The sequence below is a fragment of the Pongo abelii genome, chromosome 11 (assembly GCF_028885655.2).
Source record: "Pongo abelii isolate AG06213 chromosome 11, NHGRI_mPonAbe1-v2.0_pri, whole genome shotgun sequence".
Lineage (NCBI taxonomy): Eukaryota > Metazoa > Chordata > Mammalia > Primates > Hominidae > Pongo > Pongo abelii.
The window spans coordinates 122,200,199-122,220,676 of record NC_071996.2 but is presented as its reverse complement, the minus strand read 5'-3'; the positions used below and the strand labels follow the sequence as shown (position 1 = coordinate 122,220,676).

General features: G+C 43.9%; 1 protein-coding gene across 1 annotated transcript in view; it reads right to left on the bottom strand.

Annotated features, from left to right (window-relative positions):
* The window catches only part of LOC100451841 (sterol 26-hydroxylase, mitochondrial), a 33,986-nt gene extending 17,992 nt beyond the window's left edge, over positions 1-15,994 (bottom strand). Inside the window, exon 1 of the mRNA XM_024243809.3 lies at positions 15,274-15,994. Coding sequence (XP_024099577.2) covers positions 15,274-15,528 — 255 coding nt within the window. The 5' untranslated portion in view covers positions 15,529-15,994. The remainder of the gene's footprint in view (positions 1-15,273) is intronic.
* Between the last annotated feature and the right edge of the window lie 4,484 nt (positions 15,995-20,478).

Sequence of the window (20,478 nt, the reverse complement as noted above, 5' to 3'; positions counted from 1 at the left end):
GTGAAACCCCATCTCTACTAACAATACAAAACATTAGCCAGGCATGATGGTGGGTGCCTGTAATCCCAGCTACTCAGGAGGCTGAGGCAGGAGAATCGCTTGAACCTGGGAGGCAGAGGGAGATTGCAATGAGCCGAGATCATGCCATTGCACTCCAGCCTGGGCAACAAGAGCAAAACTCTGTCTCAAAAAAAATTATAATTAAGGTTGTTATGTTAAGTTATTGTAAACCAGAGATAACCAGACTTCTTTGTCAATTGTGTTTCTAACTGTAACTGCCCTGGGAATTTTGTTTTTCACAGACAATTGTCTTGTTTTACTCCTTTTCAAAAGACAGTTTATAGTAAGCTATATGACTTTGACAGGTGTTCTCAAATGCAGGTTTCTGATAACTTTGGATATTGCAACATTGGAATAAAGGAAGAGCTGAAATATTCACAAATATCAAGCAAAACAAGAGCTAACTGAAAGAACTCAGGAAACTGAAGCATGTCTTTTTGACTTTTGCTTGTAATATTGCTGATCCTTGTTTTGTTTTTCAGAGTCAAGGAAACTTATTTTGAATTATTTACAGCCTTAATAATTGAGTAAGCTATATGCCTGTGAACAAAATTTGGAGCATGTTTGTTTCTCTCTGCCAGGTTCCTCTAGAATTTGGAAACTATCTGTGAGTTTTTTGTTTTATTTTTTTTTTGAGACAGAGTCTTGCTCTGTTGCCCAGGCTGGAGTGCAGTGGTGTGATCTCGGCTCACTACAACCTCTGCCTCCCGGGTTCAAGCGATTTTCCTGCCTCAACTTCCCAAGTAGCTGGAACTACAGGTGTGTACCACCATGCCTGGCTAATTTTTGTATTTTTAGTAGAGACGGGGTTTCACCATGTTGGCCAGGCTAGTCTCGAACTCCTAACCTCAGGTGATCCATCCGCCTCAGCCCCCCAAAGTGCTGGGATTACAGGCGTGAGCCACTGCACCCAGCAGAGTATTCTTAACTTATGGCAATATAGTTGTTTGCATCAATGCAATAAGAATCCATTTTTCTTTTGCAACAGGATGCAACTGGAGAAAGTGTTGTTTTACCAAGGCTTTGACTGGAAAGGTATGCTTCCTTTTAAGGAGTCAAGCTCGACTTGCCAAGCCAATAAAAGCCCCTTTTGGAAAAGAAACTGGCCTTATACCCTCAACTACACAGTCCCTGTACAGGGTTCCTGACCTGTGGTCAGTAAAGAATGTCACTTTCTAACAGGCCCAGGAGCTCTGAGTTTATCTTGGGACCTTAAAGGAGAGGATCACCCAACTCACAGGTATTTGAGGATACAAACCCATGGCTGGGCTCAGCTTTAAAAGGTCTTATCTGAGCTTCCTTGTGCAACAGAGTTCCATCAAAGCCAATCTAAAAGGCCTATGTAGAAATCATTATTCTTGCTGTACTTTATGCAAATAATCAGGCCAAGTATAAGACTAAAGTCTACTTTGCAAACAACTCAGTCCTATTGTGATTTTTTTTTAACAAAAATGAGGACTGGAGAGAGAGAAATTATGTTTCAAAACTTATACATTTGTAATTAAATTCTAAACTCATTCATTGCTCTTAAGTTTTTGCCTACATTTTAGACTAACCCTGCCTGCTCCTGTGAACCAACCAGCAATCTTTGGCTGCAGCTCAGATGGATAATGTAAAAATCTGGGTCAATATTCTAGTTCTGAGCAATCATCCTGCAAATCCTGTCAGGTGATAGGAATAAGTAGGATGCCCATCACTCGGAGGTTTCCTTTTTGGTAAAGGAAGACCAAGGGAGCTAACCAAAACCAAGCACCATGCACCCAAGTCTTAGCAAGCATAACCATAGCCACCAGTTATCTGGGTGTGTCACAAGACATCCTTTTCTCTCTCTTGTTGCAGGAGGACTCAATTCCACAGTTTCACCTTAGCATTTGGCTTATGATAAGGAGTCCATGCAACACCCCCTAAGACAAAATTTTGTCCCAAACTCAATTCCAAGCTTCGGGTCAAAGCCCTAGGAAAGAAAACTGGATCTACAGGATCCAGAGGCAGACGATAACAGAGGATAAAAGGCACAGCACAGGTGATCATGGCTAATTCCTGCTGATTAAGCCAAGCCTCTCATTTCATGGATAAAGGTCATGCTAGTACCCATGGCATAAATGAGGTCTAGGGAACTCCAAGGCTACTGACACTAGTGGGAATAGAGACATAGGTGAGAGTGGATAATTCCTATTCTCTAGGCCCTCCCTGCTTCATGGGTGCAGGCCGCTTTGACACCCATGGGTGGCACCCTGTCGCAGTTGTCAGGATTCAGGGATGCAAGGATGGAAGAGGGAAAGAGAATGCTCTTCCTTCTCTTCTTCATGTACCCCAGATTTGCTAGGAAGAGAAGGGAACCGGGGATGCCTGCTCCTCTCTTTTCTAGATGAGTAGCCATTCTTCTTCAGTCTGTACCCTTTCAAATGCATCCTGAACCCCTGGGGCCCCTTTGAAAAGGCGCCTTCTTTTTTCTTTTCTCCTCCTCTGTCCTCTCTTCACTGATAGGTAATTGTGACTCTGTACTACAGGACACTCCCCTCAGACGCATCCTCCAAACTGGGAAAAGTTAATTTCCGAAACCTTAAACTGGCTGGTTCAGGATTGGGCTCAGGGGAAGGGAACCCAGAAGTCCAACATGCCGACAAAAGGGTAAAGTTTTTTTTAACCAGTCAGGATTTTGGCCTCCTTCTCCCTGGGCAAACTGGTAAAAGGCCTTGGGATTTTTGAGCTGACCTTACCCACCCTTTTCTCATTTTGATACATGTTTTCTAATAACCTGGTTTGTCTCTTCTCACCTTCAGGCCATCAAACTCCAAATGGTCATGCAACCAGAGCCTCTGACAATGGCCCGTTTTGCCGGGGACCCTTAGGCCTCTGAGGGAGATATGACTGCCATTTTCCCAAAACAATGCCCCCTGTCAGCAGGAAGCAGTTAAGATCAATCTTCACCCTTATCCCAATCCTTATTCTAATGGCAGTTAGAGGTACTTGTTTAGAGTGGGGAATGAGACAGCCAAGTAAAAAGAGGTCCCTGGAGAAACTCCGACTGGTAGGCGCACTCGGGTGGAGCCTCGGGAGGTTTACTCGTTTGCAGTGGGAGGAGCTTGTCCTTTCCTGTTCCAGGGTGGTAACCTGGGGATTCAATCTGTGAGACTGTGGCCTGTTAACAGGTACCTCTCTAGCTTTACTGAATTTTTTTCCTTTTCACCCAATAAATTCCATTTTTCTTACCCTTCTGTGTGCCCGCGAGCCTAATCTTTCCTGGTTGTGTGACAAGGACCCCATTTTTAATTGAACTAAGGGGAAAGTCCTACAACAGCCTGGGCAACATAGCAAAACTCTGTCTCTACTAAAATACAAAAAATTAGCCAGGCATGGTGGCGCACACCTATAATCCCAGCTACTTGGGAGTCTGAGGCATGAGCATTGCTTGAACCCGGGGGGCGGAGGTTGCAGTGGGTCGAGATGGGGCAACTGCACTCCAGCCTGGGTGAAAAAGTGAGAATATGTCTCAAAAAAAAAAAAAAAGAAAGAAAGAAACTTGGGGAAAATGTGAAACAAAAGGTTTATGGAAATCTTGTGTGGTTTAAAAGATGACAAATTTGATAAATGTATTTATGAAGTTTTATTAAAATTAGTTTTAATATGATAATATACTAATACAAAAGTAAAATATTTCTCTTTTGGATAAAATTTTCTGTAGTATTAATAAGACAGTAAAATATTTTTGTTCACTTTTTACATAAACTGCAAAAAGAAAAAAGAGAGAGGAAAGAAGAGACAGATTCTGTCTCATGCTGTCTTATGTCTTTTGATTGTTTGGAAAACTGAGTCTCCTTTATCAAAGAGTACAGGTTTTTTGTTTTTAAGAATCTTTTAGGCCAGGTGGGATGGTTCATGCCTCTAATCCCAGCACTTTGGGAGGCCAAGGTGGGTGGATCACCTGAGGTCAGGAGTTCAAGACCAGCCTGGCCAACATGATGAAACCCTGTCTCTACTAAAAATACAAAAATTAGCTGGGCATGGTGGCGCATGCCTGTAGTCCCAGCTACTCGGGAGGCTGAGCAGGAGAATCACTTGAACTCAGGAGGCGGAGGTTGCAGTGAGCCGAGATGGTGCCATCACACTTCAGCCTGGGCAACAGAGTGAGACTTTGTCTCAAAAAACAAACAAACAAATAAACAAAAAGAATCTTTTAATTATCACTTTGGTTAAATGAATGACTATTGTTTTATGGTGACTTGTGATTCTATTTTGGTCAAGTGTTTTAAACCTTTGACATATTTGGCAGGCTTCCCAAAAATCAGATTTCAGCTTCAAAATTAAGTCTTTTTTGACCTTTAACTTTGGGATGCTACAGAGGTTCCCTGAAGCATCCAAAAGAGAGGTAAACAGAATTATTTGACTTGCTGAGTTACATGGGAAGCATTGTCAAATTAGAAATAATGTTTAACCTTCCTCAGGTTACATTTTAATGAATGTTATTAATATATGTTCCAAAATTGTAGGGGATTTCTAAAATTCTAATGTATATGTCATATTATTATAGGCCACAGAAATAACCAAATTTCCTTGTCAGTTGTGTCATTAACTATGACTATTTGAAGTCATTTCCCCAGTTAATTGCTTAATTCTGATGCAGTTTATGAAAATTTCACAAACACACAAAATCCTAGAATGTGATGTCTTTAAGGAGGTTCATGAAAGGACAGAGAGAACCCTGAGAAGCACTCTTGAATTATTTTAAAAGGTTATAATAACTTTAAAGTCATATATTTGGACTGGGTAAGAATTCTTGAAACTTTAGTGAAGAAACTGACTGGTTTATAAAACTGCTAACCCAAGCAGAGCAAAAAGTAATTAAATACCAAAAAAAAAACCTTGCCAGATGTTCATGCTAAATCATCCAGTACTGAAATTGTTTAGATATACAATTTGAATGAACTCCATGGTGTAAGTCAAATTACCTAAGATAACTTATCAGTTATTAGTGCTATGCACCTAAATTGGAGAAACAAATGGTATTCAAGAGGGCATAAGTCCAGTGTTAAGCATGGGCTCGTGGAGAACCAGGACAGCCACCTTGTCCTTCCTGAGTTCTTAAAGCTTTTTTTTATTAAAAGTTCTGCATTCCATAACTCATCATGAAAAAGATAAAATGATCCAAATTAAATGTGTGTGTGTGTGTGCGTGTGTAGTGACTTCTACATTGCTAAAATAGTTTATGACCAACATTTGGTTTGTCAAACCCATATTCTTCGGAAGACAATCAAAATTTCAGGTACATTTCGCTACCTGATGGGACATTTAAACATTTATAGAGGGATTTCATTCTATTGTCACTTTCAATGCAGGTTGTCTGGTTGTATAAAAGCTTTCCCACACAAGAGGACTGATGTTATAACAGTAGCTCATTATGCCACCGTGTATTTTCACCAGGAAAAGAAAGCTTTTCATGGTTCACTGACTGAGGACATCAAGCCCTTCACAATCTAGAACCCAAAGAGTGGGTCTTCTGAGAATGTCACAGAAAGACTGCCCTTGCCATCCACACTGCATCAAGACTTCAAGACCTTGAAACTTGGGTTCATAATCTCATAACTCAGAAGGGTCCCTCCACATACTCGGAACTGTACACCCATTAGAAATCTTAAGGTAAAGCTAACCAGGGAAGTTTCTCCCCAGAAGAAGACGGTATCCTTGATGTAGACTTTTTCCCAAGATCACAGATCAAGACTTCTTTACTATCACGAGACTCTTATCTTTCAATTTTTTTCTTTGTTTATGCCCCTATGAACAATAGAAGTGAAAAGGTGGTCTGTTGTGTGCACTCATGGGGTGTACTTTTATTTGTGAAAGATTTCGCAGCCAGCCTTATTACATGGACAACCTTATGCCTTGATAGATGGAAGACAAGGGGCCAATGTAGGTGGGAAATTTTAATGACACATACGTTGCCTCATAGTCAGTCAGAAACAGAACACTGGTCCACTGCTCTTAACCTACATCGTGGTTTAAAAAGATCATTGCCAGGAGGTCTTAACTCTTCTCAAACAGCATCATGTATTAGGTCCTTTTTTCCATGGTTTGAAGTAAATGAGGCAATGACTGGAAATTTATCCCTCAGCTGGGTGCAGTGGCTCATGCCTGTCATCCCAGTACTTTGGGAGGCCGAGGCGGTTGGATCACTTGAAGTCAGGTGTTCAAGACCAGCCTGGCCAACATGGTGAAACCCCATCTCTATTAAAAATATAAAACTTGGCTGGGCACAGGGGCTCACACCTGTAATCCCAGCACTTTGGGAGGCTGAGGCAGGCGGATCACGAGGTCAGGAGATCGAGACCAACCTGGCTAACACGGTGAAACCCCGTCTCTACTAAAAATACAAAAAAAAATAGCCGGGCGTGCTGGCAGATGCCTGTAGTCCCAGCTACTCGGGAGGCTGAGGCAGGAGAATGGCATGAACTCGGGAGGTGGAGCTTGCAGTGAGCCAAGATTGTGCCACTACACTCCAGCCTGGGCAACAGAGCGAGACTCCATCTCAAAAAAAGAAAGAAAGAGAGAGAGAGAAAGAAAGAAAGAAAGAAAAGAAAGAAAGAAAGAAAGAGAGAAAGAAAGAAAGAAAAGAAAGAAAGAAAGAAAAAAAGAAAGAAAGAAAGAAAGAAATTTATCCCTCATGATAGGCTCTCTAGCAGATTCTACTGTAAAGGATATGGTTACACAACAGACTTAAAATTCTCTTCTGAAAGTTATGCTAAATAATAGAATTGCTCTAGATTGCCTACTGGCTAAACAGGGAAGTATCTATGCAGCTGCTGGCACTTCCATCATATCTGGTATTTTAGAGATTCAGTTGTAGGGGATTAACAAAGAGACTGCTTAGTTAAAGCAAGTAGAGTCTTTAGCTGATTCTTTGATCTATTTGATTTTAGTTGGTTTGGTTTATGGGGAACCTGGCTAAGGAGCATACTCCAAACTCTAGGTATTATCCTCTTGATAGTCATAACAGCAGTCTCCCTGGTGCACTGTATTCTCTCAAAAGTTTTAAATATTTGCATGCAGCCATCTCTAGAATGTCAAATGGACATTCAACTGGAATGAAAAGAGCTAAAAGAAATATGTGACCATGAGAGGCACCATAACCTGTGAATGATGTGCTGAGACCAGAAACACAAAATGATGGTAACTGAGAGCAGTGCTAAGGCCCTAAGTTTTGCTCATACTCTTACCTAAGTAAGAAACTGACCAAAAGAGGAGAAATTGGAAACAAATTATGGGAGGCCATTGTTTTGGACTAAGCTCATGCACTAGCCTCCAACAGACCACACCAAACCAAAATAGAGTCACTTATGCTAAATGTGACATAATCAAACTAAGACTTTAAGGAAACAAATAGATCCTAGAACAGACTAAGTTTTGTTTTTCTTCTGTAAACAGGACATCCCACCATAAGGAGGTACCCTCTACTCTAACCTTTACAAAAAAATAACCTGAAGTCCTTGTTCCCACCTTACAAAACCCACTGCTCTGCTATTTCCCAGTGGGTCCCAAAACCAAATAAATACATTTACAATGGTGATAATGACATCAATGAGTAAAGTCTTGGTCATCCTCTAAAACTGAGATAACCGAAAGTGGGGAATTGTTAAATCAAGTTCAAGTTTAGCCTAAAGCTGCCTCCTTATATATTAAGTTTGGCCTAAAGGTTTCTCAGCACATTACAAACTATAACGTAAATGGAGTTGTATACAGACTGTAGCCTACTCTTGTGCCAATCACCAAGTTTTGGCCAATCAGAGGTGGCCAACTGTTCAAACCATGTTCAAATTAGGTAAATGCCAAGCTGTAATCAATCCGGCTGTTTCTGTACCTCACTTCCGTTTTTTGTATGTCACTTTCCTTTTTCTGTTCATACATCTTCTTCCACCACGTGGCTGCACTGGAGTCTCTGAGCCTACTCTGGCTCAGGATGCTGTCTGATTTGTGAATCGTTCTTTGCTCATTTAAACTCTGTTAAACTTAATTCAGCTAAAGTTTTTCTTTTTCAACACGTTCTTTCCATCTCTTAGCAAGCGATAAATATTAATAGATCTGTCCCTAACCTTTTTAATGGCTGCATGAAATTTCATCATATGGATGTACCATAATTTAATTAGTCCCCTACTATGGGACATTTAAATCATGCTAATGTTTCCTGACCACAAATAAGGCTGCCTTGAATATTCTTGCATGTCTCTTTGCCTACAGCAGTTTATCTGTAAGGGCAAATGCTAAATTGCTGTGATTCATTCTGGCAATGTAATTGCTAAATTGGCATAACTCACACATATTTCACCTTAATACTTAGTTTCATATTCCCATCCCTGAGGCTTTTGGGCCATGTTCCCTGTTCTGCTACAGCCTCAAGGACAACTTTATAGATGTCTACCAGATGGCCCTGAAAAACACTTAAGTCCAGTCAAGGTAACTGGACAATAATCTCTGGAAGACCTGATGGTAACATGAGTGCTAGGGAAGAAAATCTAATCAAAGGTTTTTGTCAAACTGAAGGAAGAATGTGTTAACAGAATGGGAGTGGTTTTTACAAAATCCAGAAGAAGGAAGCCAAATAGGAAGAATTTGGCAGCATTTATCACTCAGTCCAAAGGAGAGAGATAATTAACCTAATGGAGAGTCACCAGAGAAGTACATTCAAAAGGGTTTCTCCAAGGCCTAGATGGAATTTTCTTCCATACAATTCTACTCCTTTAGTTCTGGGTCCTTCCAAGCTGTTCAGTAATGTAGTTAATAATTTCTCTCCCTAGGTACCTGAATCCTAGGAAAAGGGTGTAGTGGATTAAAGATAGCTACAGACATGCCTCCCATTAAGAGGTGAAGTCCATGTCTCCAGGATCTCAGTGGGCTCTGTAACTGCTTTGATGAGTGGAATACAGTGGAAATGATACTGTGTTGGTTTTCAGGCCCAGGCCTTAAGAAACTGCAACTACTACTTTCCGTCTCTTGGAACATTCACTCTGGGGGAAGCCAGTACATGCAAGAAGTCCAAGTGTTCTAAGACCACCATGCTGTAAGGAAGCTCAAGCCAGTCATATGAAGAGAGAAAGATAACCAGCTGTTCTGGCCAAACCAGGCCAGGCACCAAACATGCAACTAGAAAAGTCATCTTGGCTGTTCCAGCCCCAGAAGATGTGACATGCCAGCTAAAAGCCAGACTCAAGGCCCAGACATATGGCCTCACTTGAGCAATCCTCTCCATTTTGCCCATTTGAGCTGAAGGCCCACTCCATCATGAAGCAGAGATAAGTCATTTCCACTGTGCCCTGCCCACATTCCTGACACACAAAATTATGACTATAACAAAATATTTGTTGTTTTAAGCCACCACAATTTGGGATAGTTTGTTATGCAGCAATAGATAACTAGAACAGAGGGTTCTAGTGCAATGGAGTATTATGATTCCTGGGAGGCTTGACTTCCTGTCTTAGTTCATTTTGTATTGATATAACAGAATATCTGAGGCTGGGTAATTTATAAAGAACAGCAATTTATTTCTTACAGTCCTGGAGGCTGGAGAGTCCAAAGTTGAGGGGACTGTATCTGGTTAGGACCTTCTTGCAATGTTATGCGATGGCAGAAAGCAGACGGGTAAGAGGGCATGTGTGTATGGTGGGGAGGGAGGGGTTAAAATAATCTTTTATCAGTAACCACTCCCATGATAACTAATCATTCAGAATCATTCCAATCACCTCTTAAAGGTCCCACCTCTCAACACTGTTGCATTGGAGATCAAGCTTCCAACACATGAACTTTAGGAAACATTCAAACCATAGCACCTCCTCATTATATAATCATGTTGGGCACTCCAGTCCACACATTTGTTTCTCTGGATTTGGCCAGTGTGGGTCAGTCCCCAGTAATCTGCCCATGCTGAACGTGTTGACATTTAGTTTCTGAAACCTCAAACACTGAGAACTGAAGGGTCAGGCTTGTTCAATCTGCCCACCTCCCTCATTGTCTTTTCTTCACTCTATATTATGTCAAACAACCCAGATCAGGGAGCTGGGAAGAAGAGTATCACAAATAAGTTTACCATCAGATGTATCCACTGCTCAGTACCACTCATGGCACCTCCCCTATGCCTAAGACCATGCCTGGCACTTGGGGGAAAGAGGTAGGAAAGACATAGGCCCAGCCCTCACAGTTTCACAGCCCAGTCTCTCAGCCATATAAACAAGTGATGATAAGAAACATGATACATGATGGCCAGGCACAGTAATTTATGCCTATAATCTCAGTACTTTGGGAGGCCAAAGTGGGTGAATTGCTTGAGCTCAGGAGTTCAAGACCAGCCTAGGCATGGCAAAACCTGTTTCTACCAAAAATAGAAAAATTGGCCAGGAGTGGTGGTGCATACCTGTGGTCCTAACTACTTGGGAGGCTGATGTGAGAGGACAGCTGGAGCCCGGGAATTCAAAGCTGCAGTGAGCCATGATCGCACCACTGCACTCCAGCCTGGGTAACAGAGTGAGACACTGTCTCAAAAAAAGAAAAAAAAAAGAAAGAGAAACATGATAACATAAAATGACACATATGTGCTTAGGACATTGGGGCACCTGGGGGGATTAAATCATTAATCTCCTGGGCACTGGGGGACACAGGAAGGGTCACCAAGCCAGGCAGTGCACAAAAAGAGCTACAGAATAGATATCTCATAATTCTCAGGATCAATATGTTTGAAATATATTAATTTGGTATAAACGTAACATGTTTACATTCCATTTTTCCAGCATGCAACATAATTTTTATTGGGAAAGAGAAAGGCACTGGCATTTATGTAGTATGACTTTTACATGTCCTAATTCCTACCTCACTCCCTTAAGTGCTACAATGCTTCTCAAAGCTGATTTTTATTACTTTTATGTGTGCTAATGCAGTTTTTGACAACTGAGGGCACAAAGGACATTGTGGTTCACTGTTCCTACGTCCATTCCCATCCTCCCCCTTGTGTGGCAGACACCTGGTTTGGGTGGGAGGGACCCTAATCCCAGCTTGAGGGTGAATGTGCACAGAGGTAAGCTAATTAGGGTATGTCTATCTCCCCCTGGCCACTATGATGGGTTCATGGATAGGCAATTAACCCAGGCCAAGCCAGTCAACCAACTCCTGCAAGACAGGTGAGCCAAGGGAACTGCAGAAAAACAGAGCTGTCATTTTTCAGATTTGGAGATAGGGTCTTGCTATGTTTCTCAGTCTGGTCTCAAACTCCTGAACTCAAGGAATCCTTCTGCCTCAGCCTCCCAAGTAGCTGGGGGACTGTAAGATTGTGCCATCACACCCAGCCAAAGCTGTTGCTTTGATGACTTCCTGAATCTCTAGAACAAATACACCTGAAGGACACTCAACTATTGGTGTTTTCAGTTCTATGAACCAATAAAGTTGCTTTATAGTTTAAGCCAGTTTGAGTGGCAACCTAACAAATTCTAACTGATACAAAGTGAGTAACTGAAACACATTCTCTAATTTTAAAAGGCTATTAACTGAGTTTTATAGATGTACAACACTCCTCTATTAACTCACACTAGCCACATGTAGTGGGAAAGGCTAATGTATTTCCCATGGGACGGCCCAGGTTCGTGTGCCCCAAGATCTTTGGGATACAAGGACTGAAACCAGGGGGCTCTGCTATATCCCAGCCCTGTACTCTCCTTTAAAAAGCCATACATCCTGACTTTCCCCTGCTTCCTCTTCCTCATCCTAAAGCCATCTAGAATTTCTTTGGTTAGTTACTGCTCTAGACATCATCCTAAGCAAATCTGCCCCTGAGAAATCCTTAGTTCTCACCCGTAAGGCATTTACTGGGTCTCTCCCATTTCTAGAGGTTAAATCAAGCAGAAGAAGTTAACAGGAGTCTGTTTTCTTGGCTTAAAGCAGGGGTCCCCAACCCCTGGGCCACAGACCAGTACTAGTCTGTGACCTGTTAGGAACCAGGCCTCCCAGCAGGAGGTAAGCGGCAGGTGAGTGAACAAAGCTTCATCTGTATTTACAGCCACTCCCTATCACTCACATTACCACCTGAGCTCTGCCTCCTGTCAGATCAGTGCTGGCATTAGATTCTCATAGGAGCACAAACCCTATTTTGAACTGCGTATGTGAGGGATCTAGGTTGCACACTCCTTAAGAGAATCTAATGCCTGATCTGTCACTGTCTCCCATCACCCCCAGATGGCACAGTCTGGTTGCAGGAAAACAAGCTCAGGGCTCCCACTGGTTCCATATTATGGTGAGTTGCATAATTATTTCATTATATATTACAATGTAACAATAATAGAAATAAAGTACACAATAAATGTAATGCACTTGAATCATCCCAAAACCATCCCTGCCACCCCAGTCCATGGAAAAATTGTCTTCCACAAAACTGGTGCCAAAAAGATTGGGGACCACTGGCTTAAAGGATCTGGGTTCACAAGAAGTGATTTCAAAACCATCTCTCAGTATTTTGTGACCTGCCCCCTGTCAACCTGAAATAATCAAAAGAATCAGAATCCAGTTTTAAACATTTTATTCAAGTGAAAAGCTGGGAATAGCCATTTGGGAAACACACACTCCAGAAAAATGGGATCAGTGCTCCAAAGTTAAAAGTTAAGTCCTTGCTTATATAGGCAGGAAACAAAGTTTCATAGGGTTATAACATTTTCTATACAAGGCTGGTTTATGAGTTACAATTTAATTAGTTATCATTTGTTTTCTTTTCCATGTGTCTCATTTTCATTTCCTTTCCAATTTAAAATAGTATAGTTAACATTTCTTCTTAAAGCAATGTGATAGGCATGAAATCTTTGCATGAGAAAGGTAAAAGGAAGTTAATCTATAATGAAGTTCAACAGTGAAGAGGGAAGGCATCTTCCTTGGCCCCATGTAGACATTGACAATATTTTCAAAACAACAGAGGTAAAGAAGAAAGTTAATCTATAATCAGAAAAACAAAGGTTACAGCTGCTTAGGTTACAGCAGCCTGCTTATGTGACTTGAGTGCCATAATCACATAATCACATTCCCTTAAGGCTCAAAATATTTTAAAGTTCCAACAGCTTAGGTTTTGAATTATTTATTTTTACACCCCCAAGTCTCACAAACATGAGCCCAACAGGGAAGACTGCAGGAGAGACAGCAGCCACCAGGACAGTGCAGAGGATGCAGCCCTGGTTGTAGTCAGTTTTGTCCTTCGTTGCCCTCAGAGTCATCTTCTCCCTCATCCTCAAACTCCCTTCCAGCTTTCTCTGGAGTGTGGCTCAGATCTGCCTCTCTATCCTGGATCCTGCCACACCTGAGCCTTCATCACCTTAGCCTCTGCACCTCTCCTACTACACACACCACAGCCTGGACAGTGTTCCATGCAGTCCGTCTTTACTCCATGCCTGCTCAAGAGCTCACCATGGCCCCTCAGAGGAACCAGGGCCCTTATCTTGATCTTCAAGGCTGTCCTCAAAGGCCCGTCCTGTCCCCAGTCCCCACAGCTCCTCCTCACTTTTGACTCCTTCCCAGCACAGACACATGACCAGCAGATGGTTGGCTACCCCAGCCCAGGACCAGCCTACTCCTATCAGTCCTTGACAACCAAGTGTCCTTGTGGAGGCACCCCGTGAGTCGAAGCCCCCTCCCTCTTCCCCAACCTTAGAACAGCTTCTCCTCCCAGAGTTCTCTCTGTGAAGTTAACTTTTTGTTGCTTTATCTCTTTGTCCTCCATCTTCTTCAGAGGAGCATATAAGCCCCATGAGGGCAGAAGCCTCATCTCACTGAATCCCAGCACTTGGAACCATGCCTGGAACATGGTAGGTGCATTCGTATTTGTTGATAGTCATTAGGAAGACAGATCCTGCATGAACCCCTTTGGTTCATTTCCTAAATCCTCTCCAAAATTGGTCAGTGTTGGGTTTTCCGGTCTCTGTCAGTGAGCAGTGAGCTGTTCATCCTTGCCTCATTTCTGTGTTCTGCTGGATAAAACTTTCTTACTAGACATTGGTTTTCTCCCCCAACACCGCTAACCTGAACACAGACTACAGGCTGATTTCTTTTTTCTTTTTTTCTTTGAGAAGGAGTTTTGCTCTTGTTGCCCAGACTGGAGTGCAATGGCGTGATCTTGGCTCACCACAACCTCCACCTCCCTGGTTCAAGAGATTCTCCTTCCTCAGCTTCCCGAGTAGCTGGGATTACAGGCATGCACCACCATGCCCAGCTAATTTTGTATTTTTAGTAGAGATGGTGTTTCACCATGTTGGTCAAGCTGGTCTTGAACTCCCGACCTCAGGTGATCTGCCTGCCTCGGCCTCCCAAAATGCTGGGACTACAGGTATGAGCCACCGTGCCCGGCCCCCCCTCCCTTTTTTTGAATTTTATTTATTTATTTATTTGTGAGACAGAGTCTTGCTTTGTTGCCCAGGCTGGAGTACAGTGGCACGATCTCGGCTCACTGCAACCTTCGCCTCCCAGGTTCAAGCAATTCTCCTGCCTCAGCCTCCCTAGTAGCTGGGATTACAGGCATGTGCCACCATGCCCGGCTAATGTTTGTATTTTTAGTAGAGACGGGGTTTCACCATGTTGGCCAGGCTGGTCTCAAACTCCTGACTTCAGGTGATCTGCCCACCTCAGCCTCCCAAGGTGCTGAGATTACAGGTGTGAGCCACTGCACCCGGCCTCAGACTGATTCCTTAATAACAAAAAGTAACTTTTCCTTACTGTCTGTGAGTTTGCTTCCACGATCTGAGAAGCAGCATTGTGTTTTCCCCTAAGAGGAAATTTACCTTGCAAATAACCAAGAGGTTTCTATAACCCTCCTGAAGTGATTTCGTTTGGAAGAAGTCTGTGGTAGCCAATATCACAACAGAATTCGTGATTCCATAATATCTGTCAGCTTACACACTTGCCTCTGCCAGTCTCTTCCCAAGACAGCTCCCTCCTCAACCTCTGCTCACTTTAAGTCCAGCGTCCAGATCCCCCCTTTGCTGGTGCTGTCCTGATTTACGCCCCTCCTCGTCCTGTTTATCTCAGCTCAAAGGGCTGTGTCTGCACTTTGCACATTCTCCCTACAGATGTCCAGTTTATGACCATAGCCTCAGTGGGTCCCCAGCTGAGTTCCCGCAGCCTTCACTTTCTGTCCAATGTCTCCTCACCTCTAGCCTCTCTGTTACGGTGCCCACCCCCATCCCCAGGACGCGATGCCCCGCGAGTTACCTGTAACTGGTGCAGTTGCAGGGCATAGCCTTGAACGAACAGCTGAAAGAAGAAGCGCAGCTGCCCTAGACGTGGAATCTCCTCTAAGCTCCGTTGCCGCCGCCGGACACCAGGCCCGGCTCCGGGAGCTCCGGTGGCCTTGTCCGAGGGGAGGGCGGCAGGGATCGCGGCCTTGGCTCTGGCCCCGTGGGGGCAGAGGCCACGGCCGGCCCCTCGCAGCGCCCACCTCAGCCTCGCGCGGCCCAGCGCAGCCATGGGTTGTGCTCGCGCGTCTGCACCTTTGGGTCGAGTGCTGAGTCCCCGGACCCGCCCAGGCAGCAGTGCAGGGCGGGTTCAAAGCCGGGTGCTGGGGAGGGCCGAGCAAAGGCCAGCTAGACCCCTTCCCGCTCACTCCCTCGCTCCTCCCAGCGACGCGGGGGCTGCAGGAGAGGGACGCGGTGACTCGGGGATATCCACGGCGCCCCGACCAAGGCCTCCGCCACCGACTCCTCACCCCGCGCCCCCGAGGCCTCTCAAATAACTTTTCGCTTGGTCTGAACTCTGGGCGGGGGGTGCAGCGAGATTCTTTCGAAATCAGGAAGCCCCACACCGGGATAGGTCCTTGCCCGGTCACGGGCTCCCCACCCAAGGCGACCCTCGCGTTCTGGAGGGAACGGGAACCGGCCGCGGCTAACCTGCCCTCGGCTTCTCCCAATGGCCGTCCGGATTGATCCCGGAGTCAGTTCGGAGCGAGGGGGGCCAGTCATCTGATCCCTGGAGGGGGGCCGCTGAACAAAGAAATCTAAATATTCGTGGTTTTTTTTTTTTTTAAATTCAATTTTCCCTCCACGCACCTCCCTGCCGCGTCTGCCAAGGCAGGATATTTCAAACTGCAGGTTGAGAGCAGATTTCGTAGATGATGGCCAGAATTATTTTTAATAAAATGAAAAGAGTAACATAGTACGGAAAACTTACCGCAAGAAGAAAAAAAAAGGATTGTCTTATGAATCCTATGTTTCATGTATATTCAAAGTATAGTTGTCAAAAAGTTTAAAAACATAACTCATGCAAATATAAAATAAATACAGGGTCAAAGATCACATTCAAGCCAGGAATGAAGGACCTAGCAGGACGGTACAGCTGGTTCTAACAGCATTTGAAAAATTGGTGATTTACAGGCAGCCAGAGAAGAAAGGGCATATTAAGTTCAATTAGGCTGACAGCTGAGTTGCTAGGTGTGGCTTTCTACTTATTTATTCTAGGACTCCTAGTTTCTTGACTCTGTGACTGGATGTCTTTGATCAGTCTGGGGAGTTTCTCAGATATTATCTGTTCAAACATTGCTTCTCCCCATTTTTTTCTCCTTTCCCGGGACTTCAAACTGCTATATGTATGTTAGATCTCCCTGTATCCTTCCTCTCTCTTACCCTGTCTTGTGTATTTTTGTTCCTTTGTGTCATATAGTTTGTTAATTCTCTCCTCCCCACTCCCCAGACAGAGTCTCACTCTGTCGCCCAGGCTGGAGTACAGTGGTGGAATCTCGGCTCACTGCAACCTCCGCCTCCCAGTTTAAGCAATTCTCCGGTCTCAGCCTCCAGAGTAGCTGGAATTAGAGGTGCCCGCCACCACGCCCTGCTAATTTTTGTATTTTTAGTAGAGATGGGGTTTCGCCATGTTGGCCAGGCTGGTCTCAAACTCCTGACCTCAGGTGATCTATCTATCTTGGCCTCCCAAAGTGCTGGAATTACAGGTGTGAGCCACAGCACCCAACCTAGACCATATTTTTCATTTGGTTTTTGGACAGGAAGGACAGGAGGCCATGCTTTAAAAACGTGGTGGCACACGTGATCCCAGCTACTTGGGGAGGCTGAGGCAGGAGAATCACTTGAACCCAGGAGGTAGAGATTGCAGTGAGCTGAGATTGTGCCACGCACTCCAACCTGGACAACAGAGTGAGACTCCATCTCAAAAAAAAAAAAAAAAATATATATATATATATATGATCTAGTTCAAGACTTAGGAGCCATTAACGAGGTCATAATTCTCTTACATCCTATAGTGCCAAATCCTTATACTATACTTAACCAAATACCAGAAAACACCAATTAGTTCACCGTGTTAGATCATAAGAATGCTTTCTTTTGTATTCCTTTGCACTTCGCCTCTCAGAATTTATTTCCTTTCGAGTAGACTAATCCTGAAACTACTATTACCCAGCGGTACAACCAAGACAATACTGCCTCATGATTTTGGCATAGCCCTCGCTTGTTCAAAAATGCCTTGACACAAAAGTTAAGAAAGCCAGAGCTAAAAAGGAGAGCCACACTCCAGTATGTAAATAACATCTTTGTATACAGCCCCACTAAAGAGGACTCAAATAAAAATGCCATTCAAGTCCTAAACTTCCTTAAAAAAATCAGTTCTCTCCATCCAAGGCCCAAATTTCTCTACCAAAAGTGAAATACCTGTAGTATAACCTAAACTCAGGAAACTGGACCTTGTCCATCAAAAGAAAGTTGACTTAGAAGTAAAACCTCTATAAACAACAACAACAAAAAAAAAAACCTAAGAACTTTCCTGGGTATAGCAGGATTTTGCAGAATTGCTAAGCCATTGTATGAGGCCCTAACAGGGCCAAAACATAAGCCACTCAAATGATCAAAAAGCAGGAGGCTTTATCTTCTAGCTAAACAAAGGGGTTTACACAGTAATAAACCACACCTGTTGTTCTTATATTAACAACTCAGGATTAATTAGACTGCCAGCTCAAAAGATTTACCAACACGCGGACGGGTGCAGTGGCTCAACCCTGTAATCCCAGCACTTTGGGAGGCTGAGGAGGGTGGATCACCAGTTCGGGAGATCGAGACCATCCTGGCTAACACGGTGAAACCCTGTCTGTACTAAAAATACAAAAAATTAGCCGGGCATGGTGGCGGGTGCCTGTGGTCCCAGCTACTTGGGAGGCTGAGGCAGGAGAATGGCGTGAACCTGGGAGGCGGAACTTGCAGTGAGCCGAGATCGCGCCACTGCACTCCAGCCTGGGTGACAGAGCAAGACTCCGTCTCAAAAAAAAAAAAAGATTTACCAACACACTACCTGGCTACATAATTTCAATAAGCACACTGCTCAAACCATCTGGGACCTCATCAAAAAATACCTACTAAGTGTGACACAGTTCCTACCTTTCCTGGAACCTTTAATAACTCTAATTTCTACTAATCTTTGGTCCTTGCTTGTTTAACCTCCACATAAAGTTTGTGTCTTCTGGATTATAGCAGTTCCATGTCAAAATAATGGTCATACAAAAATTCCAACCAATCCCTGCCTCGGATTCAGACTCTCCTAATAACCCACCCTTGGGACCCTTAAATCAGGCAGCCAGAAATTTCCATGCCCTAACTAGACATGGCCAATGACCCTAATCAACAAAAAGTAAATATAAAACACTGACCTCCTCCCTCATCAACCCTTAAAAATAAAGAATAAAAATCTCTGTGGGCAGTCAAATTAGGCAGGAATAATACACAGTGGTTGCAGGGAAATAAACAATTCCAGGCAGCAGCTTCACACGACTAGCAAAAGGAAACTGTTAAAATAGCTGCAAGGGCCAATAAGACCCTGAAAATCAAGATGTGGGCCAAGTTGGCTAAGACTGATGGGAACCAACATAGCACTGGATTTGACCTAGGTTTCACCTAGGACCTCATTATACGCTCATTAACATATTAAATCACACACCCACCAGCGCTGTGACAGTTCTAGGAATACCATATTTGGTGCAAACATGAGTGGCACCAGCTGGGCGCGGTGGCTCACACTTGTAATCCCAGCACTTTGGGAGGCCGAGGTGGGCGGATCACCAGGTCAGGAGTTCAAGACCAGCCTGGCCAACATAGTAAAACCCCATCTCTACTAAAAATACAAAAATTAGCTGGGCATGGTGGTGTGTGCCTGTAATACCAGCTACTCAGGAGGCTGAGGCAGGAGAATTGCTTGAACCGGGACTGGGAGGCAGTGGTTGTAATCTGGGCTACAGAGAGAGACTCCGTCACAAAAAAAAAAAAAAAAAAAAAAAAAAGGATGATATCATAGTTGCAAGAAATCTTTACCTTTTTCCAGAAATCTTCATGAATATTCCACCCTTTGGTTAAAGAAACCCATAAAGACGGTAACTCTAAACCCCATGGTGCAACTGTCTCTTGGTGCAACTGTCTCTCTTGAGCCGGCCCACACTCCCCTTTCTTTAATGTGTACTTTTCACTGCAATAAATCTCCATATTTTCATTATTTTCTGACTCATCCTTGAATTCCTTCTTGCAGTGGTGTCAAGAACCTGGATACTGGCCAGGGTCAAGGTCTCACCAACATTTGGGGACCTCCCCTAGCCCACCAGTTTTACCTGGAGCTCCGAGTCTCAGTCCTCCCAAGGTGACCGGGCATCTTCCCTGGACACCAGGAGGAAATGGGAAAGAAGAAAGCCCCCATCTCCTGCCACTCCACCTCCTCAGGGTTCACAAGACCCACACACCAGACAGTGCACGTTCCTTTACCAAAAAGCTAGGACATTTTCAGAGGGGAATCACTACGAGGAGAAGCAAACGTTAAATTTCACCTCTCCCATGTTGCCCAAGGGCAGCAGCTGGGGGCCTTGACTTTCATGACCTTCTGCTTGAGATGTTTCCCTGACAGGTGGAGTGCAGTGGCACAATCTTGGGTCACTACAACTTCTGCTTCCTGGTGTAGGATATAATACATTCCTCTTCAAAGGTTTTAGCCTGTAAATTAAGTACAATGAGTTCTGAGATCCTCTCCAAAGAATCAATGTATCAGTTATGTTCAGCTCTTCATTTTAAAGTTTTCGTCTCCTTGCCCCTAGTTCCAGTAAACAACCACCTCCTAGCCTCTATCACCTGCTCCGTCCTGAGTCACCCCTGGTCACCTACTCTGACCTGAGTCATCTTGAGTCACCTGTTCCTGACAAACTACTCACCCTGCCACTCTGACTTGTGCCCCTACTCTCTTTAAAATAGCCAATCGGAATTAGCTTAGATTGTGCAGTCCAACCCTAGCCAATAGGGGAATGACACAGCAGTAGGGGCTACCTGCATCAGGAATAAGAACCCCTTCCCCTCCTTTATTCAGATGTCTCTTGCCATTGCTCCATCCACAAGTCGCACCCTTCTACAGAAGTAAAATTGCCTTGCTGAGAAAATTAAATTTATG